At 59.8% G+C, this 25,516-nt stretch overlaps 2 protein-coding genes across 5 annotated transcripts in view; one reads left to right on the top strand and one right to left on the bottom strand.

Moving 5' to 3' along the window:
* Nucleotides 1-15,547, top strand: part of SAMD11 (sterile alpha motif domain containing 11) — a 24,152-nt gene extending 8,605 nt beyond the window's left edge. The window contains exons 5-14 of one of the 3 annotated variants that reach the window (XM_045798201.2): nucleotides 3,201-3,325; nucleotides 6,340-6,429; nucleotides 6,603-6,737; nucleotides 8,630-8,792; nucleotides 9,837-9,952; nucleotides 10,190-10,268; nucleotides 10,352-10,623; nucleotides 11,096-11,220; nucleotides 11,593-11,703; nucleotides 11,817-15,547. In XM_045798201.2, the coding sequence (XP_045654157.2) occupies nucleotides 3,201-3,325; nucleotides 6,340-6,429; nucleotides 6,603-6,737; nucleotides 8,630-8,792; nucleotides 9,837-9,952; nucleotides 10,190-10,268; nucleotides 10,352-10,623; nucleotides 11,096-11,220; nucleotides 11,593-11,703; nucleotides 11,817-12,062 (1,462 nt within the window). In that variant the 3' untranslated portion in view covers nucleotides 12,063-15,547. Of the gene's footprint in view, nucleotides 1-3,200; nucleotides 3,326-6,339; nucleotides 6,430-6,602; nucleotides 6,738-8,629; nucleotides 8,793-9,836; nucleotides 9,953-10,189; nucleotides 10,269-10,351; nucleotides 10,867-11,095; nucleotides 11,221-11,592; nucleotides 11,704-11,816 lie in introns of all 3 variants that reach the window. The other 2 variants (XM_045798192.2, XM_087858556.1) reach the window with 2 other exon arrangements.
* Nucleotides 12,577-25,516, bottom strand: NOC2L (NOC2 like nucleolar associated transcriptional repressor). 2 transcript variants are annotated; one of them, XM_045798216.2, is made up of 19 exons: nucleotides 25,432-25,516; nucleotides 25,129-25,281; nucleotides 23,490-23,664; nucleotides 23,281-23,403; nucleotides 22,469-22,589; nucleotides 22,292-22,382; nucleotides 21,312-21,390; nucleotides 21,074-21,184; nucleotides 20,520-20,633; nucleotides 19,618-19,806; nucleotides 19,173-19,312; nucleotides 18,262-18,373; nucleotides 16,570-16,683; nucleotides 16,087-16,188; nucleotides 15,035-15,178; nucleotides 14,803-14,916; nucleotides 13,675-13,810; nucleotides 13,184-13,303; nucleotides 12,577-12,865 (listed from the first exon to the last, which is right to left on the bottom strand). In XM_045798216.2, exons 1-19 carry the CDS (start codon nucleotides 25,455-25,457, stop codon nucleotides 12,759-12,761), a joined length of 2,271 nt encoding a protein of 756 aa, XP_045654172.1. In that variant the 5' UTR covers nucleotides 25,458-25,516; the 3' UTR covers nucleotides 12,577-12,758. The 2 variants fall into 2 exon arrangements, with proteins under 2 accessions (XP_045654172.1, XP_087714683.1); XM_087858557.1 differs by lacking the exon at nucleotides 16,570-16,683.

Here is a 25,516-nt window from a genome sequence, read left to right as displayed (position 1 = left end):
TTACCCCGGGGCTTCCAGGGCGGGCACAGGAAGGGCCCAGCCAGGGAGACATTGGGTACCCAGCACAGGCCCAACTTCCCCAGCCAAAGCTGAGGGGCCAGCCCCCCAAGGTGGGAGCCTGTCCTCCCCACTCCCAGCCTGGCTCTGTGCCATATGTATTATTATTTACATCTCCGAGAATATCTGGGTCCTAGAGCCGAACTACAATGAAAACATCTTTGAACTTATTTCCACCTCATTCTGAAGTTGCCTGCTCAACTGATCATTTTTATGAACCGTTATGAACATTGATGACATTTTATGAGGCTTTTGCTTGGGAAGCTACAGGATGAATTTGTCAGCGAAGCTTAGGGCAAACCCAAGGGGGGGCTCCTCCACTCCTAGAATGACTCCTCCTGCCTCTGTCGCCCCCTCCTTACCCCCTGGCCCTGCAAAGTGAGAGAAGGTCCCAGGTGTCCAGACAGAGGGTGCCCCTGATAAGGGGCCAAGTCCAAGTGCATGTGGGCACCTTCAGTCCTGCACAGGCCTCGAGGTGGCTGGGGTGATTTCTGGGTTTTACCGGAGGGGAGGCTGCAGTCTGGGGGCATCGTAGTATGGCCGCGAGGACTTACAGCCTATCAGCCCCCCACCCCATGCGGCACCTCAGCATCTGGGCACAGAGGGCTGCAGCAGGCAGACAGCCTGGCTTGTCTCCTCCTGGCTCCTTTCGGCCCTGTCCATCTGTCCTTCACCTCTGGTCTCCTGTCTGTTCTTTAGGCTCTGTCCGTTTGTCTCTCTGCTCTTCCCACCCTTTCTGTCTCTGCACCCATCCGTTCAGTAGTGCCGATCTGTTCATCTTCCACCATCTCTCACTATTTGTCCCTCTCCATCCATTGGTCTTCATCTGTCCTTCCATCCCTCTGTCCGTGAGCCCATCCACTGGCCCACTCGCCTGCTTGGAGCTCCTGCTTCAGCGCCCATGCGTCCCAGACCGCTGGCGGGAGATGTGGTTCCTGCCCTCCTAAGGCCCCTGAGCTGGCCAGGATATGGGCAAACACTGGACAGTGTGACGGTCGGCTGAGGGAGCCTGGGGGAGCCCAGGGTGCCCCTCGGGGGGAGCTGGGTTCGGAGGGGCCAGACCCTTCTCCCTCAGCCTCCTAGCACACACCGTCCTCCGTGCAGCCCCTTCTGTCGCTCAGGCTCTCCCCCTCTCCTCCTGGTACACAGCCCCACCCCACGGTGCCCTCGTGGGCTTGGTCGCTCGTGCACGTCAGGGTGCAGATGGTGTTTTCAGAGCTGCGGGAACCTCACACCTGGGATGCCAAATGCAGAGTTCCTGTGTCTTCAGCCTGGTGTTTCTTTGTAGTTCTTTAGATAAAACCTGGCATAATTTGTTCCGTGAGTGACCAGAACATGTTTTCCAGAGCCGGGCCAGGCTGTCTTGGGGCCTGTGGGGTGAACCCCCAAGGCGGAGAGCAGGGATGGGGTGGGCGGTGGTGTCCCGATTCCCACCAGGCCTCACCCCCACGGTGCCACAGCACCACCTGAGTGCCTGAATGACTGACCAGTGGGTGAAACTGCTGATGGCCGGAATGGTGGTGGGAGGTGGGGAGGTACAATCCCAGGTCCCTGTGTGGGCGCTGCACTAAGGATTCATGGGAACAAATCGAGGGGCCTTTCCTCACCTACTCAGTCTCCGGGAAGTTGATCCACTTCCTGTAGGAATCCTGGGGACACGAGAATTGGATCCCCTCAGGGGAGAACTCAGAGGAAGCCTGCAGCCACCCCCACCCCTCCCCAGTGCTGAGGACAGCACTTCTCTCCTCAGCACCCTCGCACTGATGAGGATGATAGAGGGATGAGAACTGCTGCCAATTAATCCCATAAAGTACTCACTCCCACCCACCTGCCCTCCTCTTTGCATGGGGGGGGCGCCTACTCTCCTCCTGGGAGAGGGGGTGGGGGTGGGGAGAGAACCCGCATCTGGGTCTCCCAGAAGGCTCTAGAGCCCAGCCCTGGAGTCTTTGGGGCTGAAACTGATCTGCTTAGGGGCCAGCCTGGATTAGCCTGCTCCGGCCGCCCAGGCCAGGGGGGCTGGGGGCTATTTAATGAGGGTTAGGGTCGGTTCCCAGGTCACTCCATGGAGGCCCCCTTGCAGTGGCCCAGCTGGTAGGCTGCTGTATTACAGGTGGGTACTGGGGGGGTGGGGTGCCCAGGGCCCTCCCTGCCCTTCCTCTCTTCTGTCTTGACTTCCTGCTGCTCCGGGCTACGTCTGTGAGGTGGCAGGTGACCCTTCTGTATGCTAAGAACACCAGGAGCAAATGGGGTCGGGGCCGTTCACACACACAGTCGCACTGACATTTTCTCACTCCACCCTTTCTCTGGGACTCTGCGCTGTAGGGTTGAGCTGCTTTAGCAGAAAGAGAAATGAGGGAACCAAAGAGTTAAATACGTGTTTATTCCAGGCCCACCGTGCCTGGTGGCTGGGGTTCTTAGCTGGGAGCCTTGGGGAGAGCAGAGTGTCGTGAGCGCCCGGGGCCCAGCCTCCCCATTCATGTCGTGTGTCTGCGCGTCTGTGTGCGTGTGTAGGGCTCTTGCAGGTGCTCGTGCAAACGTACACGTGTCCCTGTGTGTGCACACCTCTCGCTGGCTGCAGGACTTCGGTCTGAACCTTGGTTTCCTTATCTGAAGAAACTGAGGGTCTGTGGGTGTTTGCAAGCTCTCACTGAAAGAGAGACTTTCTTAATGAGGCTGCTGGCACGGGTCTAAGCGCCAGATGCGCGTGTGACAGTGTGTGTCCTCTCCGGTCACTGTTCCTCATGAGCAGACACCCCCTTGTCGGGTGACTGCTCGGGTCACTATGGGGCGAGCGTGGCAAGACCGAGCTGGGCTCCTGTGCTCTGCACACACCCTCCCCGGGAGCTGCGGTGGGGCCTGAGTGTAGGCCCGTGCCAGGCAGACGCCCGACAGGTCCTAGTGGTGCGGGGTGAGACCTGCATGGGTCACACACGCTAGATGTTTCCCTTAGGGCCTGCTCTGGGGATGCCCACCTGGTGCCGTCACAGACCACACACAGAGGGCTGCGGGAGGCATTGCACACTTACACACTGTCCTCTGGCACTACGCACGCCCGCCCTCCAGCTGACTCAGGCACGTGCTGTGCCCAGGGCTGGGCACACGGCCTTGTGGGGTCTCACCTTCAATGTCTCGCTTTGCTGCAGCCAGGACAGCGACCTGCCCGCCCTCGTATCCAGTGTCCACCGCAGCCGCCACCTCGTTATGCCCGAGCATCAGAGCCGCTGTGAATTCCAGAGAGGTGGTGTGGAGATAGGCCTGGGAGCCGCAGGTGAGGAGCTGGGGGGGGGGGGAGCACGGCTGCCAGGGCCACTGCAGCTCAGTCTGGGGACAGCCTGCCCTGCCACCCTCCCAGCGTCTCTGCTCAGCAGCTCTGGATGCCGCCACCCCCAGCAGCCTTGGCTGGCGGCCAGGGAGGCCAGCGGAGGCGGGAGGTGGCAAGGCCGGCTGTCCCCTGGGGCTCCGTGTGATGGTAATTGTGTTAATCCCGGCCAGCCGGGCAGACAGGAGGCAGAGGCAGTGGCTCCACCCTGGCTGCTTCTGGGGTGGGCTTGGAGTGGTCAAGGCCACTGCCCCCCCTTCCCGCCCATGGGAGCAGAAGCAGGGAGGACAGGCAGGGACGTGCAGGCCTCACACGGGCTCAGAAAGGCACATCCTGAATGGCTCACTTGCAGAGTGCCCACCGACCCCATGCAGCACAGGCTCCTGGAGGCAGCAGGAGCTCAGGAGGAGGAGGGAGCTGGGAGACCCAGGCCCTCCCCAGAGTAGCAGGGCAGAGGGGACTTGGCCATGAGGCTTTCCTGCAGAGAATGAGGCATAGCTGAGCTTTGACTGAAAGAGATGAGGTCAAAGGAGTTGGCGGGAGTCCCCTGCAACCCTATGGACCCAGGGCAGGGACGTTTCCAGCAGTAGCTACAGCTCTTAGAACAGCTGGGCAGGAGATGGTCTTCCCCACTAGTGCCCCCAGGCGTGCCTGCGCCTGGAAAGGCCTTTGTGGGGTGGGTGTGAGGGGGCTGCTTCTGGAGCCTTGTTGGAGGCCTCGAGCAGGCAGCTGATAAAATCTAATTGCCCCATCGATCGGGCGGAGCCACGGGAGCCCCACAGTGATTGAGATATTCTGAGCCGGCAGGCTGTCCGCCTGCTGCCCGCACATGTGGAGACCTCACGGTACACGGGCACAAGTGTACATGTGTGGAAGCAGGCATGTGCGCCCTGCGCCCTGTTAGGGCTGCGTGCTTGGGGCCTTGGCGTGGCCCGGGCATCCAGCTCACACTCTGTGTCTGGTGTCACCATGCCACGCTCCTGTGTCCGCACTCTCACTTTATGCTGAGGTGCAGGGCGGGCGTGCAAGCACGCCAGGGGTCACATGTGCTCTGCATGAAGTGTCACGTGTGTGTACTGTGTCCAGCTTCTGTGAGTTTGCTCTCTCCTTGAGGCTGTCATCCTCCATTGGCTTCCACTTGTTCCTGTCAGCCCTTGGGTGGGGACATTTGCCTGCTATCACCTTCTCTTGCTTCCCCAGGAGCCACAGGTCAGTCCTATTCCCCCAGGAATGGACCCTGGACAGGAAGGTCCATGGAGGCCTGTGAGGGGCTCAACCCGGGTCGATGCTGGCGTCTTATAACTGTGAATATGTCTATGAGTGAACATGGCCCTAATCAGGGACTGGTGAACCCCCAGATTGCCATGGCAGACCTTACTGCAGCCATGGGGCTGGGTCTCACTGTGGGTCCTCCTTCTACCACCAGCAGCACCTCCCCCAGACAGAGAGGAGCTCACACCCTACACCCCACTCCTGCGGGGGGGGGGGTAGTTTCCACTGTGGAAAACGGGAATGGGGCTCAGGGAAGTGAGAGTACTGGGTTATTTGCTAACCCCAAAAGGGGTGTGTGCAGGATGGGGCGTGGCAGCAGGTGTGGACCCAGCCCACACCCACCTCCAGGCCTGACACTGCTGGCAGTTGTGGCTCTCCTACCAGCAGGGCCCTGATGCCCCAAAGCTGTTGGGGGCCAGCTTTGGCTTCCTCAGGGCACCCTCATGCTGGTCCTGCCAGGGCCCTGAGGTAGGGACCTTTCAGCCAAGCAGTAAGGGCCTCGTCCCTCTCGGGGCAAGGCCTGGGGCTGGGCTGCGACGTGGCAGCGAGGTGGCTGAGATCAATAAGTTATTAGCACCATTCTGTCAGCTGTAAAGTGGAGATTGATCGGCCCCTCGCTGCTGCCGCACTTCCCCGGCCTGATAAAAATGACAGATTAAGGGAATAAGAGAAAGGAATTAGGCTCTGGGAATTAGGCTCTGGGAAGCCTGCCTTGCTGAGCTGTCATGGCAGGCCTGGTTCACAGAGGGGGTAGCCCTCAACCCACCCACCCAGGCAGCCTCCCGGGTTGGAGAGGGGCAAGAGCATGGGCTCTGGCTTGGAGGCCAGCCCTGTGGTGGGCCCGGGAGACCAGGACATCTGCTGAGCTGTTCCTCAAACCCCCATCCCAGGCCTTGAGCTCAGGAAGGAAGGAGCAGGGGCTGATCTGGGGAGATAGATGAGTATGACTGGGATGTAGGACCTCAGAGAGGCCTTCAGGGAGGGGTGGGGCTACCCCGCCCTACTACTATGGCCAGGCTGTGCACAGCCCATGAGACTGTTCAAGAGCTCAGAGCCCAGCGGGGATGTGGGCAGGTGTGTGACAGGCAAGGCCAGGATGCTGGCTCAGGCCTTCTGAAGGCAGTGACAAGTGTGGCCTAGGTGGACGTACCCAGGAGTGGATGTGGCAGGTGTGCTTGACCTTGGGGGCTTCAAGGTGTCCTTGGGGGCCTGCTGCCTAGCGACTTCCCTGAGTGGATAGAGGCTAGGGTCCTCACCCCGGGGAGGAAAGGTGACTTCCAGGCTAAACCAAAGCCTTCAGTTCCTCTGCAGCAGAATGACCAGGAGGGCCTGTTAATTTGCACAGGACCCTAGTCTGGCTGGGTAGGGGCAGCAGGGCACCTGTGGAGTCCTGAGTTACCACCTGAGTCTGCTACCACAAATCTCCCATCACGTATACACATACCCCAAAGTCCAGGATCAGAACTGTCCCTTGACCTATCCAAACCCTGGCAAGGTGTCCTCTGGCTGAAGGCCTGGGACCCTGGGCTGGAAAAGGCTTTGACTTGGCCGGGACCCAAGGGCACCTGAGCAATGATGGTTCTGGGCCAAGCTGGGTCTGGCTGGGACTGAGGCCTGGGCTAGGTCCCTCCCGGCCTCCATCCCCTCCAAGCCCAGAGATGCATGATGGGGCTCACTCTAACCTCCCCCAGGTGACCTGCTGGGCAAGAGGCTAGGCCGCTCCCCCCACGTCAGCAGTGACTGCCCACTGGAGAAGAAGGCACGAAGCAAGTCACCCCAAGGTGGGAGCTCAACTTGGAGGTGGAGGGACAGGTCACAGAGAAGGGAAGGGGACAACTCAGACGCTGTGCCGGGCAGAATCAACCCAGCAGTAGGTTCTGAGAGGGGAGGTCCTGCCTCTCCTGTGGCAGCATCTGAAGGAGAATCCCCTCACCTTATGCTCCACCCAACACAGAGACTCTGTTGCTGCCAGAACGAGGGCCCAGCATGGCCCCTGAGGACCACTACCGCCGGCTTGTGTCTGCTCTGAGCGAGGCCAGCACCTTTGAGGACCCCCAGCGTCTCTACCACCTGGGCCTCCCCAGCCACGGTATGTGCCCCCACCCTTTGGCACCGTCCCTCACCAAGTGTCTACCCATGTGTGTTGGGCTCTTGCTGTCCCTGGAGGCCTCTGCTCACCCTGGAGAGAGCCCCTGGGGTCTTCGGCTGCTGACACCAAGACTGGGTTTGATGCGGATTTGTAGGCCCCTCAGACCCCATGAGCCCCTTGTAGGTGGGCACCGAGGGGTGACTCTCCCCCTCCCTCTGCCCAGGCAGCCACTTGTTTGGGTAGATCTGGGAGACCCCCCACCTGCATGCCCCTACAGTCCACCCCCACCATCTCCCACAGACTCTGCAGCAGGGCCGCCCCTCACTTGGGACATGCGAGCGCTGTCATTCCACAGATGAGGAAACTGACTCTGGGATGAGCCCCAGTGAGAGTGGAAGGTGGGGACTGAGCCAGGCCCCCTGCCCCCCTCCAGTACATGCAGCTTCTCGTGGTCCCTGGTCTGTATGCTGTAGTCCTTCCTACCCCAGCTGCCCTCGGGGTGGTGTGTGAGATTGTGCTGGACACCTCCCCTGGGGTCAGCCTGGGTCTCTAGAGGGAGGGGCCCAGCGGAGGGAGCAGTCAGGCTAGGACATCCATCCAGAAGGCAGGGTGGGTAGCAGTTCAGATGTGGCCACCAGGACCTACTCACTGGTGCTCAGGAGAAGCCCCAGCTGGAGGCACCGTCCCTGCCCCACCCAGCTCCCCACCCTGTGCTCTGTCCATCTGTCCTTCCTGCCTCTCACGGACACACCTCGCCCACCCACCATCTGGCACCCTGACCAGCTGCACCCTAGCCTGGCAGACCCAGCCCATGGTGCTGCCCCTAGCTTGGCTTTTCTAGCTGGAGGTGGGTGAGGAGTGCTGGGAAAGGGGGCAGGATTTCTTCTCCTTACACAAGGCACTGTCCCCCAGGGCAGTCAGGCACCGAGAGCCTGAATAATTCACCAAATGTTAATAATTTAAAAATCTTCCTTTTTAATTGCTTTCCCTGCCCTGCCTGGGGCCGCTCGGCTGGCCTGCGCGGGGGAGGGGGCGCCGGCCACCGGGGAGCAGCGCCGGGAGCCGGGCTGTCAGTCATGTCCCTGCGCCGCCGCCCCCGCCGCGTAGCCGACTGTAAATAACCGAGGCCGCCGGGCGGGCGCGGGGGCGAGGGGCCCCGCTGGGATCGATGCAGGCGGCCGCGCCGGCTGGGCTCTGCGGGCTGGCACCCGGCCCGGGCAGGACCCACCTCCGCTCTTCGGGTAATTAATTTATAAACAGGCGGCGGCGGCGGAGCCTGCACAAATGGGGGGCTGCGGGGGGGACTCGGAGGCCCGGCTCTGAGCAGGATGGAGGGACCCGGACGGGCAGCGGAGTGCTAGGCGCCTTGAGCGTGCACTGCGTGTGATGTAGAAGGGGGTCACCTGGGCATGGTCAGCACTCCTTCAGGAGCAGGCCTGCTCCCTCACTGTGGGCTCGTCACACAACCCCGTCCCTCAAGGCTTCCACGGCCTTGCTGTCCACAACCTCTCAAGTCCTGTCAGTGCCGACATTCACGCACCACAGAATCGCCTGCCTTCGGAGCCGTTCCCTCCCTCCCGCTGCATTTTGGTTACTGAAATCCCCGTATCCCTTTCAAATACTTACCTGCCCCCCTCCCAATACAGGTGGGCGCCTCCCAGCCCCCATTCCCAAGACCATAGAAAGCTAGTTGCGCTGTAATGATTTGAGTGTCTCTGTTCATCTTTCTGTCCCCATGACCAACCGGCAAGGTCACTGTAAGGATGTGCTCTCATTGGCTTCTGGTCCCCTTGGTGTCCTTGCTCAGTGTCCTTCGCTCACCAGGGTTGGGGTAGTGAGAAACCTGGGGTAGCCTGGCCTCTGGGTCACCACTGACCACCCCCCCCCCCCAGATCTCCTGAGGGTTCGCCAGGAGGTGGCAGCGGCAGCTGCTAGGAGCCCGGGTGGCCTGGAAGTCCACCTGCCCTCATCCACGGCAGGTCAGCGTCGAAAGCAGGGCCTGGCTCAGCACCGAGAGGGCACCGTGCCAGCTGGCACCCCATCCTTCTCAGAAAGGTACTGGGGTGCCCACATCAGAAAGGCCCCCATCTTCTCCTTGCTTGTTTCTTGGATACGCTGGGGTGGGCCTGTCGGGACTGAGTACCTGGTTTCTGCAGGTCACGTCCACAGCCTGCACCCCCTACCTTGTCACCAGTCGTGCACACTCTTCTCCCCCGTCGCAGCCACACGCTGTCGTGTGGTACAGAGCGTGCCAGGCATTGTGCTGGCCCTAGGTTCATGGTCTGCAGAAAAGTCCTGACACCCACTGAGCTGGTCAGAGGCCCAGAACACTCCTGGAGTAGAATGTGTGGGGGTGACCACCCCTCTGGGCAGGGTGTTAAGGGTGACTCGCTGAATCCAGGTGCCCCAGAGACAGCTGAGGGCTTTGCTCCCCCAACAGGTAGGTGAGGGGCTGGAGGCAGACTGGGGGAGTCCGTGGAGAGGGGGGTGTGGAGGGGGGCAGAAGGCAGAAGAGGGGAACAGCGAGAGGTCTGGAAACCCTGAAGTCCGAGAGCTGGGGCAAGGAACACACACACACCACCAGCAACAGCACACCTCCCCCGCTGGTCCACCTGCAGAGGCCAAGGGGTGAGCGAGCTAGGGGGCGGTAGGGGCTGGGCAGCTCTCGGCGGTCTCCTGCGGGGCGCCAGGGTACGCCCCCGCAACGACGCGGCGCGCCCCGCCCTCCTCCCCCGAGCGCTATTTGCAGCTGCCTCCCCCGCCTCCAGGATTGCAGCTAATTGCGCCCCCCCACCCCCCAGCCGCTCAGGGTCCACCGCAGGCAGGGAGGCGGGGGCCCGGCGCGCCCCGCGCGGTAATTACCGCTGCAGTCGCCGCCGCCCGCCGGGTCAGCGCCTCCGCGCCGCCGCCGAGATTAATTGGCGCCGCCAGCCGGGGGCGGGGGCGGCGCACGACCCGGAGTCGTAAAGAGCAGCGCATCGACCGCCCGCGGGGCCGGCAATTAGTAGAGGCGGCGGCCGGAGGAGAGGGGGCGGGGGCGCGCGGGGCAGTTACCGGAATGGAGGGGGCGCGCACTGCTTACCGCTCTGTCGTCCACAGGGAGCTGTCGCAGCCGCCCCCCTTGCTGTCGCCCCAGAACGCCCCACACATCGCCCTGGGCCCCCACCTTAGGCCCCCCTTTCTGGGGGTGCCCTCGGCCCTTTGCCAAACCCCAGGTGAGGAGTGGGTGGGGTGTGCGAGCTCTTTATGTCCTAAGGGGCTGGTGAGTGAGCGCGCCGCGAGGCCGTCGTCGGTGTGGGCGCGTCCGGGTTTGCCGGTGACCGATTCGTGTCCCCGAGTGCGCCTGGAGTACCCACCCCGGCCCCGTTGAAGCCAAGAACAGACCAGGTGGGGCTTGGGTGGCCCTAGACCACTCGGCCACCTGGCCTCGTGGTCTGTCCCCTTCCCACCAGGTTACGGGTTCCTGCCCCCTGCCCAGGCGGAGATGCTCGCCCGGCAGCAGGAGCTCCTGCGGAAGCAGAACCTGGCCCGGTAGGTGCGATGGCGTCCCGCGAGGAGGAGGGGGCCCTGCCGAGCTACATGAACCACACTGCTGTCTGCTTTTCCTGGTCCAGGCTGGAGATGTCGGCAGAGCTGCTGCGTCAGAAGGAGCTGGAGAGCGTTCACCGGCCGCAGCTGCTGGCGCCCGAAGCCGCCCTGCGCCCGTCCGATGGCGCCGAGGAGTTGCAGCGGCGCGGGGCCATGCTGGTGCTGAGACACAGCTCCGCGCCGCTGCTGGCCCTGCCCCCCCAGGGACCCCCAGGCCCCGGCCCACCCACCCCTCCCCGGGAGCCTGTCCGCCGAGCCCCTCGGAAGGGGGGGCCCAGCCCTGCCTCAGCCCACTCCAGTGAGTCCAAGGAGACCACGGGGGCTGGGCTCTGGGCACAAGATGGCTCTGAGGATGAGCCCCCCAAGGATTCAGAAGGAGAGGACCCTGAGATGGTGGCTGCTGGGGGCCAGGGCCCCAACCTGGGCCAAGCCCCAACTGGAGGGGCCAGCCCTGAGGGGAAGGGGCTTCTCTCAGGGTCCATGCTGCCCCCTCCACTGCCCCTGGGCTTACCCTACGCCGTCAGCCCCTACTTCCACACAGGTGGGCATCCCCCCTCCATGCTTTAGATCTCTCCATGGGGTGGAAGGAACCCAGTCCCCACCACCACCCTGGGTCTTAGGGAGGGAGTCCATGGGGAGAAAAAGAAAAATCCCTTTTAGTCATCATCGGTCCAACATCTCTGAACAATTTGGGCGAAGGTCAATAGATGTGGGTGGGAGAATAGAAAAGAGCTGGCCATAGTCCTAGTAATACCACCCCCCCAACCCAGGCACCATGGGGGGACTCTTCATGGATGGGGAGGAGGCCACAGCCCCTGAGGACCTCAGCAAGTGGACAGTGGACGATGTCTGCAGCTTTGTGGGGGGCCTGTCTGGCTGTGGAGAATATGCACCGGTGAGGGGGCGGGGGTGGACACACACCTTCCTGAGATGGCTCTGAGTTCTCCATTCCCCAGTGCCTCTTCCCACCCCAAATCTCCCCTCCTCAAAAACAGTGTGTGGGGAGGGGGAAGGATGCTGTTGCATGCCCCTCCCTGCCCCCCGCCTTTGCAATGTCAGTGCTTCTGCCTCCAACGTAGGCATATGCCCAACACCGAGATCTTCATTCGCAAGTTTTTCCAGCAAACACCAACAAGCTTCTCTTGGCCCTGCTCTGGAAAGCCATGAGGCAACCCCAGGCACTCAGCCCTTCATGGGCTGGAGGGACCCAACAGGGTGGGTAGGCACTGGTCCTGGCACTCAGGCCCTGACATCCCCCTCACCGCAGGTATTCAGAGAACAGGGGATCGACGGGGAGACCTTGCCCCTGCTGACCGAGGAGCACCTCCTGACCACCATGGGGCTGAAACTAGGGCCTGCTCTCAAGATCCGGGCCCAGGTGAGTGCCAGCTGGGGGCAGTAGTCTCCAGAAATGGTGGGTCAGCACTGAGGCTCTTTGTGGCTGAAAGCCGGCAGTCCAGCAGTCCTCCACCCAGGCCCATCTCTCCACAGGTGGCCAAGCGCCTAGGCCGAGTCTTCTACATGGCCAGCTTCCCTGTGGCTCTGCCCCTGCAGCCACCAACACTGCAGGCCCCAGAGCGGGAGCTCACCTCTGGGGAGCAGCCCCTGTCCCCAGCAATGGCCCCCTCCCCTTATGGGGGGGGGCACCCCCCTGCTGGCCGAGCCTCGCCCAAGCAAGAGAATGGAAGTGTGGCTCTGCTCCCAGGGCCTGCAGAGCCCCCCCAGCCTCTGTGCTGAACTGGGGGGTTAGCCACCCTGGCCCCGAAGTCCTTCAGTGCCAGCAGCTCTGATGCAAAAGACCCACCCCACAGCTTGCTTTCCTTTCGGATTTGGATGCAAACACACAAAGAATTTTTAAAAGAAAAATGTGACTTAAGAGGAAGAGCTTCCAAAACTTTCTGGGGGTGGCAGTCGAGCCAGGTGCAGACGGCCTGGGGACCCAAACCTGAGCCCAGGCCTGGGGAGTCTGCATCCTGGGTGCCTGCAGACAAGCCAAAGAATGACAGAGCAGGCACGTCACGCCGCACTGGCCGTGGCCCTGCCCGCTAGCTCTCTCTGGAACTGGGACTGCTCTCTGCGAGGCTTTCGGTACCCTGTCATCGGGGGACAGGTCGGGGCAGAGTACCACTCCAGATCAGCTTCTCGCACGGGCTGGATGTATCCAACCCAACACTGTGGGGTGCAGCTAGACGGGCTCCCCCGGGGCTGGTTTCCATCCCCACAGCCACCACGCCAGGGATCTGCACAGGGCTCGGCACTTTCTAGTCTTTCATGTTGTAAAAATAAAGCCCCTTCCACCCTGTACTGCCCTTCCCCCACAGCATGGGTCCTGACCTCGGGGCTCAGGGCCAACCAAGAAGCTACATGCCCAACTGCCTGGTGAGGTGGGAGCTGCTGCACAGCAGTCCCCACAGGTCCGCAAGCCGGCAGCCCTCAGTCCTCCTCAGAAAGCTGCAGATCCTGTAACTCATCCTCCGGTCCCTGGGCCAGCCGCCACAGCTCCCGGAGGTCCAGGCCCGCCTCTGTGTCTGGGCCTCCATCTGCAAGGAGAGACCAAGGCTACATAAACTCTGCTTTATCAGGAAAAAGCCAGCCTTGGCGATTATTCATCACTGTGATTATTAATCACAGCCCTAATTAATGTATTGGTGCCACTGTTACTGGCTGCCAGAACCAGCGAGAAGAGAGCAGCTGGCCTGGCATCCCCAAGGAGGGGCATGGGCCCAGCTTAGAGCCATCCTCCCACCCAATGGCCCTGCCCGCCCACCCACCCACCCATGCCCATGACAGCCTTGGGCTCCTGGACAGATAGGCTCAAAGGGCCACAGCACCACCCCTCACCCCCAGGAACCACTTACCTTTTGAACTGCCGGCTTCTTCTTGGCTGCTACAGCTGCCATCCTCGTCCTCGTCGTCCTCGTCATCCTCATCATCCTCCTCCTCTAACCCCTGACAAGCTTTTGGGGACCCAAGCATCCCTGGGGACCAAGGAGAAGAGCCCATGGGAGTGGGCCTGCCAGCAAATGCACAGTGGGGGCAGCTAATGTAGGAGGGTGGGCCAGGCTCACAGCCCCACACCCACCCACCTTTCCCTCAGGCCCCCTTTGGGCAGGTGGAGAGGATTCCCAAGTGCCCAGCAAATAGTGGGAGCCAGGAAACAAGGTCTGGGGACATGTGTTCCAATTCCAGGAGGCCCTCACCCCAAAGCAAGCAGAGTGGTGGGAGAAGGGCCCCAGCAAACATGAGCACTAAGGTGGAAGCTGGCACCCCTCTTCTGGTTCCATGAGGTGTCTAAGGAAGCCTTCCAGGTCCACCTTCCCCTTTCCCCACAGGGAGCTCAGGCCCCTACCTCTCTCTGAGAAGCCCATGGTACTATCTTCCTCATCACTGTCCAGGTCAAACAGATCCTTAAATTCCACTCTGTCTTCATTCTTACTGTCTCCCACCTTCCGTCGCTTTATCTCTGGCAAGTTCAAATCTTCCAGCTGGAAGGACCCGGAACCAGAGTAGGAGGTGAGGGTGGTCACGTGGCTCTGAGAGCCCACGCTAGCCCAGTCCCCAACCTGCCCTGTCTCAGCCCTGAGCCCCACCCTCCACGGCCCAAGGCTTAGCCCACAGCCACAGCTAGGCCACATCATGCGTCACACAGCAAGAACCCTGACCACATCTACCGTCTCCCTCTCCCTCGCGTTCCCAAAGACAGGCTTCATCCAAACCCAGTGCCCCGTTGCCTTCTCCGTTCCCCTTCAAGCTTCGCCTCCCAACCGGTCCTCCACACAAAGACTCTGCTTGGCCACTTTTTCTAGCCAGCTCTTGGTCAGCATCACTGGATAGGACTCCTGGACAGCCGCCCTGCCAGGCAGGTGAGGAGGCCCCAACCACACACTGGCCACAAAGTGCCATCAAAGGTACAGCCGCCCCCACTGGCTGGAGGCCCAGCTGTAGCCCCTCACTTTTCTGTCTCCAAATCTTCAACCATCAGTCCCAGAAACAACAGCAGACCCATAATGATATCAGTGCAGGGACACAGCCAGTCACAGGCATGCCACTCAGCATGAAGCTGGTCCCCTCAAGTCACACCATCCCATACCCACTGTGGGTCCAGACTCAGAGGCATAGTCCCTCCTGTGCCTCTCTGCCTATCCTCCTGGTGTCCAAGGTCAGTCTAGCCACTCACTCCGCCAAAATCCCCAGCGAGTCTGGCCTCCAGTGACCTCCTCCTGAAGGTCACGAGAAAAGCCCCGACTACCCAGTTCTGCATGATATCTGCCCCTTCAGAGCAGCCACAGGACAGGCTGCAGCTGGGAACAGGCCCCAACCATCCTGCTGACATTGTCCCTAGGACTGTCCTCTCCCACAAGCCCCCTTCCCCACTCTGGTCTTAAAGTCACAGCCAGGGAGCTAGATCCCTGTCTCAGAACAAACCAGGTGGTCATGCCCACACCTGCCCCCCAACAAATGTCCCCTGCAGACATACCCGCTCTTTGCCACTGATCTCTAGCTGGACCTCTCGCTCCCTCAGCTTCCGCCACTGGCTGTAGTACTTGGTGAGAGGGGTCCCCTCCTCTCGGGTCTGCTTCTCCCAGGCATCCTGTGGGGAGAGGTTCAGGATCACGTCCCACCCTAGGCAAACCTCCAAAGCCCAGCCCTGCATGGACTTGTGCCCTCAGGAAGTGCTGCCCACGCCTCCTCCCAAGCTCCCAACTGACCACTGCGTGCTGGTCAGCCACACCAAAGGGGGCCCCCTGGCGGCGGCTGCAGATGTAATCCGCATTCTCCTGCACCTTCTCCAGCAGCTGGCGCAGCTGCCGGCAGTAGTTGGCCACCTTGCACTCCCGGAGGAAGGACTTCAGCTGCAGAAGGAAGGGGGCTCAGTCAAGGTCCAGACACAGTGCTGCTCTGCACCCCACAATGTCTGGGTCACACATGACCACAGGGAGGTGATGGGGGAGCAGAGAACATGGGTTCATGTGTCTCACAGCTCCAGTGCACATCTGCCCTTGGGGGGCCCTCGTGCACACACCAGACTGGGGGGGGGGGGTTGCTGCATGACCTCTGTGGCCTGGGCCTGTCGGGGTTGGAGAGCAGCTGGCCCATCCCACAGGCCAGGCAGAGGCCCGGAGGCAGCAGTGGGACAGCATGGATTTACGCTCCAAGTCAAATCCCACCCTCAGCCTGTCTCTGTAAATAAAGTTGTATTGGTCCATGTCCACGCTCATTCACTTATGTATTTCTGTGGGTTTTTTATACGTCAACTCGAAGACCTGAGCAGTGAGAGATCACGTGACTGTGAAGTCTAGAATACTTACCGTTTGACTCTACCAGAACAGTTTGCTAAGCCCCGTTCTAGACTATGATCTCTGGGACCTGGAGTCCAGAAATAAAGCCTTGCACACACAGCCACACCTGTGTCTGGACAGGCCTCTGAGCCGGGTGCAGTTCTGGTGTGAGCAGCCCCACCCCTACGATGGTGCGGGGCCGATTCTGCCCACCAGGGCCAGACAGGAACAGGCAGTGCCACCTGGCCCTTCCCATGAGAGGCACCTGCCTCCTTGAGATGGGAAACATCTGGGCTGAAAGCAAATGGACCTCTGACAGAGGTCAGGTTCTGCTACTGGCCCCGTGTGGCTGCGACAAGGATTCCTCCCTCTGGTCATGACGTAAACGGGAAGCCAAGCCCATTCAGACAGCTTCGTCTGGTATAGGGCAGGCCTTCGAGGGATCTGGGAAGGGAAGGGGGAGCCAGACAGTGGGTACACACCTGGAGGACGGCGGGCAGCGCCAGCTCAGGAAACGCAATGCTGTGGGCCTGGCTGTGCAAGTACTCCAGGATGAGGTCATACAGCTGCTCCACCAGGCCATCCTGAGGCAGCAGGGAAGAAAGGAGAATGTCGGGGGCGGGGGGGGGGGGGCAGTGGGTGCTGGGAGCCCGGCGCTCTTCCAAAGCAGTCCAATGTGTCCGCTCACTCTCCAGGGTGGAAATCAGAGGATGTGACTCCACAGCCTCCCAGGAAGCCACATGCACACTCAATGTGGCTGAGGCCAAGGGACACTACGCCCCCAACCCCAAGAGACCCAGCAAGGTCCACATAAACTCTGGAGGGCAGCGAGCCCCCTCCTGTCCACACTCATCTGACTCCTGTCACCCTACACACTGACTTCAGTGCCCTATGACATCTGGCTGTGACCCCCATCCAAGACACCTCCCCAAGCACCTCCACAGGAGGCCTGAGGCCAGCCTCACCCGGTACGCCTTCTCCTGCAGGTTAACCTTGGACAGCTTCAAGATCACGGTGAAGTTGATGGGCTTGGAGCTCATGCGCCCCGGTCTCCTGTTAAAGTCGACCTGCTGGAAAACCTGTCCCAAGGCCACATCAGCCTGGGCTGCTGTGCCCCGTGCCCCACTGTACCACACACTCCATCCATACCCTGGGTCCTTAGAGACCCATTTTGGAACCAAGGACAAGCAGCCACATGCAGTGCCAGTCCTGTGGCCCCACAGACCCCCTGCCTTGCAGAGCTCTGGCCTCCAAGGGAATCACTTTATCCCAGAGTGGAGTTCTGGCCGATGGGAGTAGGACCAGGAGCACACACGCTATTGACTCTCTCCTAAGACTAGGCCACGAAGCTGTAAAAATCAGCATCTAGAGACCAAAGAAAGGTCCTTCCTGCACAAAGCCACTGCCACCGCACTGTTCTCACCCGTAATTGCAACCCCGAAGCCTGATGCCAACCCCAGGGCTGCATCCCGAAGGGAAATCTCAGATGAGGGCTTGGGAGCAACCACTCCCTCATCCTCCATAGACCACAGGCTGCGTACGTAGGCCTCCACATCTTGGAGAAGCCCCCCGTAGGTCCGAATGCTGAAGGCTGCAGGGTGCCCTGGGGCAGCAGAGTGGAAGCCATGCCTGGCCCCTCCTCACCACCCTTGCAGAGGTGATCCAGGATGTTGTCCTGAAGGGGATGGGTGACCAACACTGAAGATACCACAAGGCCGGGGATGATGGTTCTCAGCTGAGCTCAACGCATCTCCAGATGAAAAGCACCCATGACTGTGGTAATAACAAAGTGTTTCCCTAGGGGGAACGCTGCCCTTTCTCGAACCTGGCTCAGCCTGAGGTCGGCGGGGGCGGGGGGGGGGGGGGGCAGGCTGCTCTCAATACCCCTTCCCACCCACCCAGGAAGGGAAGGGCAGAAACTGCCTCCTGACTTGTTTTCTCTGGAAAGGAGAGACCTGCACCCCTGGGTGTGAAGGGACATGCCAAGCAGAGCTGTGGCATGCTGAGGAAGGGGTCAGTCAGTACAAGAGCTGTGCGAAATTAAAAGAAATCAGAATAGGAACCCTCCAGGGGCTCCCTTCTCTCTCCTACACAGCCCTGGGACACACGGCACACCACACTGAGGCCTCTCCAACAGGAAGATGTGAAGCCTAAGTATATGGTGGGTTGGGACCTAACCCCTAGTGGATTTCTGGGCTTTAGTCAAACCACCTTCCCCTACCTGAGCTACACGCATGTGCAGGATTGCAAGTACACACACGCACATGTATACACACAGATGTCCACGTACGTACAAATGCACACAGGAGTGTGCAGGAAAAGAAACGCAGCTTTGGAATCAGCCCTAGGCTTCTGGCCCAGCTCTCCTGCTCACTGTAATAGACCGGACAGACCCAAGTGTGCCCTAAAAGCAGCACCCTCAGGCCAGCCCTGCAGAGCAGCTGTCCATGTCCTCACTGCCACTCCAGCCTACCCACACACACCACCACCTTGGGCGGGTAGCAAGGCACCGCACAGAGCAAATGCCCTCCCAGAACCTGCCCTATGAATGAAAAAACCAGCACTCAGGAAGTACTGTCTCAGAACAGACAGGCCACATACAGCCAGAAGAGGCACTGGACCACCCTCCCCACCCAACGTGGTGCGTACCCTCTCACCTCCAGTATGAAGGGCAGCACTGGGATGAAGGTGCCGGTGCTCTCCGAGAGCAGTGTCAGAGCACGCACACAGTGCATGCGCAGGGGATAGAAGCGGGCAGTGGGGACCAGCCTGGGAGCACGGAAAAGCGGAGTGAGCACAGGCCTGAGCCTCCGAGGCCCCACAAACCAGCCTCACCCTCCTGGCCTGGCTGCCCATGACCCTTTCCCACCCATGGGGTTCTAACTTCATTTCTGTCAGGGTCAGTGGCCATACCTGCCCCTTCTGATTCCTCCAGACAGAACATGGCAGAACAAAATGCCCCGACTGAAATCCTGGTCTTAAGGACCTGTCTCCTCACTCAACTGTCAGGGTGAGGGAACACCCCAAATGACTTTTGACTTAATTTCATTTTAATGCAGGAGAGCAACAGAAAGAGATGGTTCATTCAAGGCTTGCCTTCTTCCATCCTCCATGCTTTCAAGGCTCCCCTCTTCAGGAGCTCAGGGGTGACCCGTCCTGGCCAACAATGGCAGTCACCAGGCCCCATGCAGCAACTCCAGTCCCTGCCCCCACAGACCAAAGCTCAGGAGTCACAACTGACATGTGGCATACTACACAGCCCTGCTCTGTCCAAACACCAAATTCCTTTCAACTGCACATAGCCTTTTCTACCCAGCATCACCCAGAAGGCACGAGTCTGGGACACCTGGCCCCAGACAGCACCACCCCCAGTCCTTCCTCGGGCACTGCCAAACAACAGACCCCAGGGTCCAGGGATTGCCCAGACCCTCCTAAAGAAGCAGCTCCTCCTGGCCCTCCAGGATGCCTCCCTGTGTAACCCTGACCCTGAGCCCCACAACAGCCCTTGTAACCCTGGCCTCCCTTGGCTTCAGGGCGACACCCCGCCCCGCCCCTGCCGCGGACTCACTTGATGCAGCCGATTACCACCTGGGAGAGGGGGTAGATCAAGGGCTGGAGGGCTTCGCTGGGGCAGACGGTGCTGAGCGCACGGCACCACAGGTACAGGCAGTGCACAAACTGCCAGTTGTACACGGACTGGTACGTTTCCTGGGCAGAGTGAAGTCCATCTCCAGGTCAGCGCAGGGCTCCCGGAAAGGCCCAGCTCTTCCTCACCTACCATGTGCACAGGATCCCAGCCAGCAGCAGCACTGTGCCCACCTCCCCAACCCCACGCCCCGTCCCCAGAGCTGCCCCCACCCGCCACCTACTGCCAAGACCCCCACCGGCAAGGACCCTGATCCCACCAAGATGCTGGGCTGTCTCTCCCAAGAGACTGAGGCTTCTAGGAGGCCCCGGGCCCTCGGCTGGGTCAGGCTGGGGCCGCCCCCCACTCCACAAGCACAACCGCACACCTTTTTGCGCGTGGTCATGGCGTTGCGCAGGTGGATGGCGAGCTGGCGGATATAGAGAAAGGCGTGCTGGTAGGCGACGCCAGTGTCCAGGGCAAGCAGCTCGGTCAGGGTCCGCTGCATGAAGCTGATGAAGGGCAGGGTGCTGGGAGAGGTGAACTTACAGTTCCTCACGTACGTGATGTACATTTGCTGCCAGAAAGACCCCAGTCAGAGCCACCCGAGCTCCCAGGACTCTAGGTACCCACCACCCAGCTCCAAGCCACCACCAGAACCTGGGCCTTCCCCTCAGAGCTGCTACCTCGGCAGGAACCAGTCTGGCCACGTCTGCTGCAGACCCCTCCCCCTACACAGCACCTGCTCCTTGGGCCCCCCGCTGCTGCTCAGCCTCCACAGGCGTACACCCACCAACCTCACACAAAGTTTGCAGTGCAGGGAGCAGGGGGCCCATGGGTAGGGTGGAGTGCCAAGCAAGCTGCAGCATGAACAACTGCAGGAGGCGGCAAGGACACCGTGGAGGGACCGGGAAGGGGTCCCAGGTACGTGCCTGGCCTATGCAGGGGCTTCTAGAGGGACTCCATGTGAGACAGGCCACCCCAAGCTTGCAGCTGGGGAGCAGGGTCCCTGTCCCTCTCCATACCTATGTTCTCATCCACTGAGGGAGAGACCTGTGCAGAGTAGTCCATGTGGAGCCCCAGGGGGCCAAGAGCTCCCACCCCGTCACTGTCCCCAAGTTCTCAGGGAGGAAACTGTGATGACGGTGTGGGTCAGCCCGTAGCCACAGTGCCAACAAAGGGCACCAACCACAAAGGCAGCTCCCCAGCCCTCAGGCCAAGACTTTCAACCCAGACCCTGACGGACACAGACTCGGGGCACTAGAGGCAGGAGCCCTGGGCCTGCACTACCTTGAGGATAGGACTCAGGAAGACATCCTTCTTGTGCCGGCAGACCCTGACGAGGACCAAAAAGGCCAGTACACGCAACGTCTCTTCACCTGTGCTCCACAGGACCACCATTCTCTGCAGAAGGCAAGATGTCACTGCCTGCCCCAGCCTCCCCAAGTCCAGCCAGAGGCCCCTCCGATCACTGCTGGGAGACAGACCTTCCCAAAGCACCTCAGGAGAGAACCACTCAGAACTCAATTAAGGAGTAATAAAAACATAAAACTAACTCTGTGAAGGCAGTACGACAAAAACACGTGACACCGGTATCCAGAACCGCACATGAGAAAACAACAAAAGTACGTCTTGCTTCGTTTCTCGTCAGAAATGTCAGAAAGCTGCCACCTTACGTGACTGGCCTTGCAGCCCCAAGAGTAGAGAACTGACGGAGACAGAAGCCAAGCAGGGAGGAGGGTGGGGATGGGCGCAGATGCCGCCCGCTCTCTAGCTAGGAGGAGGGCGTGTCTGAGGGGAGCGACAGGCACCCCCACCAACGACACGGGGAGGGGCCCGCACACCTTGAGCAGCATGCGGCACTGCTTGGGGAAGGTCAAGAAGTACGGCACGGAGCTGCTGACATGCTGGAGCACGGCTGCTGCTACCGTCACCTCCGCCACGCAGGCCACCAACTGGGGAAGCAGGAGAAGGCTGTGAGACCCCAAACCCACTCGGGTCTGGGAAACAAGGAGGGACTGGACCACCAGATGTGGCCAGGCCCCATGGAACACAGCAGGCCCTCTCCCATGGGCACTGCACCTGGATAACGGAGCTTAGGTAAACCTTGATGTCCAGCCGGAGCTTCCCCCACAGCGGGCTGCTGGACGGCTGCAACACCCTGCAGAGAGACCAAACCCACACCCGTCTGAGTGAACCCCCACAGTGCACACTTTCTCCCAAAATCCGCCACCCCTCATGGTGACTCCTCTCCCAGTGCAGCGGCCCCCTTCACGCAAGAGTCCACGCCTGGCCGAAGCCAGCACCACACTCACCTGTCTGTCTGCTTCCCCGCCCCTCCCGACATGGCCACCTCCACAAAGCTGCACCCTCCTGATGACGAGTCCAGCCCTGGCAACGTCCCCCAGACCCAGACACTCCTGCCTCCAGGTCTGCCACTGCTCCATGCCTCCTTCCAGGTAGTAACAGCAGGACCCTTCCCTGGAGCCTTCCCTTTTCCTCTGGCAAGTGTCTGGGGGTAGTCTGACCTTTCATGACCTTACTACCTCCTAGTCATACGGCTGCAGGACCCTCTCAGGCAAATGTCCCTTCCCTTTTACCAAAGGTCTGCTGCTCTTCTCTCCCCTCTGAAGACCTTTCACAGCCTCCTCTACTCAACCTACCTCTAACATAGAACTTAAGGTTCTCAAACTCAGCTTTGAAGAAGCACCTACCTACTGGCACACACACCTCCCCAGAGCAAACAGCGAAGGAGTGGACAAGATATTCAATTAAAGAGAGAAAAAGAGAACAAAAAAAGAGAGAATTCTGACCTAGAAAACCAGTGGTGCAGAGCCAAGCACACACTCTGGGCCCCCTAAAAAATTCTGGGTAGAGAATGTACCTTTTCAGAAAGAAAAGAGAAAGGAGGAAGGACAGAGCCACCCAACTGGCCCTGAGTGCCCTGCCTCTCCCAGGAACCCTGCAAAGGGCCTTGCTCTATCTTCAACATCTCTCTGTCCTGGTTGGGTCTAGAGAGGGCTCCTAGATCACAAGGCCTCTACCTCCCCTCTCCCTTTCACCTGCTACTGTCCTTTGGGACTTTTCCAAACAGCAGCTTCTGGAGACAGCCAAAGAGATCCCGAATGCAGAAGGTGACCAGGGCGTTGAACACTGCAATGAGGGGACCACAGATGCCATTCACAGGACAGAAGATGGAACAGAGAGCCTGTACCCCACGTCCCCTCAGCCCAGCTCACCAGCACTGTCCGTGACCTGGAATTTGCTGGCTTCAGCACCGTCTTGGTCTCCTTGGGTGGTGACCACAGCAGCTCGGAATGCCTGCACAACTTCATGGAACAGCTTTGGAGTAAGGTGATGCTAAAGGGGTTAAGAAGACCCAAAATGTTGGGGGAGAAATCAGCTGTGTCAGACACAGCATGAGGCAACCAGACCTCCAGAAACCTGCTTTGTGAGAGAAAGGCACCCCTTGCCCACAGTCCGAGATGTGGAGCAGAGGTGGACGCAGAGTTATGGAGCCACATCCTGGGAGCAAAAAAAGGAGTCCGGAATGTTCCTGGAAGGGCAAGGAGCCTGGCTCAGGGCCATAGGGGAGAGACTAAGGGTCCCAGATCTGGATGGTGACCTATGACAGGTAGTATCTAGAATTCTCCCTTCTGTCCTTTCCTTTTCCTGCAGAAACCAATGCAAAACCCTTGGGAAAGGGGCTCTGGCTCCACTGACTGACAAAGGCACAGAGACTACGTCCTGCCCATAGTGGATTTCAGGCAACAGGGAGCCTGAAACAGAAACTGAGGGAAGAGAACAGGAAGAGCCCCTAGAATCTCTGACCGAAGGAGATAGTGCAATCCTGGAGCCTCTTAGCATCAAGAAAGAATTATGTGAGATTCTTTGGTGCTAAATAGGACTCCAGTGCCACTACTCAGAGAAGGGCTCCTCCCACCTACCTCCTCCCAACTGCACAGATCCAAGTAACTGGAATGAGGCCAGGGCAGAGTCCTAAAGCGGGGTGGGGGTGATGTCCAATTGCCCACCCCATGCCACTTCTCACCTTTGCTGCCTGCTTCCATCTCTCAACCATCGCAAGGGTCACAGGAGTAGAATCCCTTTTCTTCCCCTTCAGTCCTCTGGGGACCCCATCCTCCTCCTCATCTTCCTCCTCCACACTTGCTTCCTGCACCAGACAGAGGGCCAGGCTGGAGCAGGATGTAGAGGCCATCCGTGTGCCCCTGCCCCCACCAATCCTGCCTAGGTCCTCACTTCCAGCGTATCTGGCAGAGAGTGGAGGTGCTCCCCTTCATCCTCAGTGCCGTCTGAGTCACTAAAGTTCAGCAGGCTCTGGTCGTTCTCCTGCAGGAACTTGTAGAACTCGGGATCTCTGTCTTTCAGCCGAGAGAGCTGGTCCTTATGCTCAGATGCTTGACCTTTATGCTGGCTGAGAAGGTGGAGGTCATCAAGTACAATGGGCAGGTACAGCCCACAGAGGTGGGGGAAGTGGGATGAGGCTTCCTGTCCTCCACACTGTAAGCCTGCCATCCTCTACAGAGAAGCTACAGGGCTTGATCTGCCTCCTCCACAACAGCTACTGACAACCAAGGCAGGCGGATTCCCAGGGTTAAGTTTTCAGCAGATCCCCCTCTCCCCTAAACTCCAGACTCACATATCCAACAGCCTCTCTATACGCGCTTCAACACCTGCATTTCAAACCCCACACGTACAACACTGAACTTGTGGTTCTCCCAAACTTGCTCTGCCGGCACTCTGCTCCACCTCAGGTGTCGGTAACCCTACCTTTCCAGGTACTCAAGTGAAAGACAACCTCTCTATGTCTCATACCCAGCATGCAAAGTGCCACAAGATCTCATCAGCAAAACCCCTTCAAAGCCCGTCATGCCTCCTCTTAAACCAGCACCATCTCTCAATTCTCTCAATTACCATAGTGGCCTCTCCCTACCTCCGTACCCACCACCTCCAACCTATTCTCAACACAGCAACCCAAGTGACCCTTTGTGCTATGTGTCATGTGACATTACTTCACAGCTCAAAACCCGGAGATAATTTCCCATTTTACCCGCATGTCTTATAAAAGGCCTGCAAGGTCCGACTCCACCATCATCTCTCCAGGTTCATCTCCTACTACTCTCCCCCTCACTCCTCCTTAGACACTCACCTGTGTAAGAGCTGCCCCCACTTCAGGAGCTCTGCTGTTCCTGATACCTGAAACACCACAGCATTCGTCCCCTGTCTGTGTGGCTTTCTCCCTCAGGTCTCTGTTCAATTACCATGTCCTCAAAGGTCCTTCTCCACCAAACAGCAACAGGAGCCCCCCAACATGCTCCCTATTTATCTAACCCCTTGTGTTTTTCTTTACTGTTGGCCACACTTATCTTTTCTAACCTACCATACATCTGGCTCACCCGGGGTGCGTGAACTCTGCCTAACCAGAAAAGGACCCTTTCATTATGGACCAGTGTATGCCCACCACCTAAAATAAGGTTTGTCGGGGCGCCTGGGTGGCTCGGTCAGTTAAGCGTCTGACTTGCTCGCAGCTCAGGTCCTAATCTCTCAAGCCGGTGATCTCGGGGTACAGGGCTACGTACTCAGCGGGGAGTCCGCTTGAGACTCTCTCTCGCCTTCACCCTCTGCGCCTGTCCCCTCCCCGAGCGCGCGCGCCTTCTCTCTTCCAAATAAATAATCTCTAAAAAAGTAAGTAAATAAAATAAGGCTCGTCACCGAGCAAGGCCTCGGCAAACACTGGAAGAAAGCAAGAAACAGCCGACGGGTCTGGGGGAGGAGCCGGAGGTCCCTGGGTCTCAGTCCCGAGGCCAGGTGATGGGTGGGCCAGGACAATGAAAAAGCTTTGGCTTTACAGGCGTCCCATGGGAGACGCTCCCCTCACCTGGACGAGGGGCTCCCGCCTAGCCCCTCCAGTCTCCGGTCGGCTCCACACACCGTCCGCGTCTCGGCTTCTGCGGCTCCTTCGGACTCCGATTCAGACTCCGAATCAAAGCCGGAAGCCAAGAACTCGTCCACGGTCAATTCTGCCAGGCGCCTGCGGGTTACGACGTCGGAGTCAGGACTCCCCGCCAGCCCGGTTTGCCCCAGCCTCTCTGCACCAGGAACATGGAGGTGCTTAACGAGAGGCCCTTTGGATAGAAGCACCCGCCGGAAGGCCGAATCCGTCCTCAGACTCTCAACTTACCGCTTACCACCCCGCGCCGCCGCCATTATTGCCAGCCCGCAGCGTGCACCCCACTTCCGGCCCCAGAATGCCGTCCGTTAGCCGC

Source organism: Ursus americanus, chromosome 33, assembly GCF_024610735.1.
Source record: "Ursus americanus isolate L20-20 chromosome 33, mUrsAme1.1.p, whole genome shotgun sequence".
NCBI classification, from domain to species: Eukaryota; Metazoa; Chordata; class Mammalia; order Carnivora; family Ursidae; genus Ursus; species Ursus americanus.
This window is presented reverse-complemented; position numbering and strand designations above follow the sequence as displayed.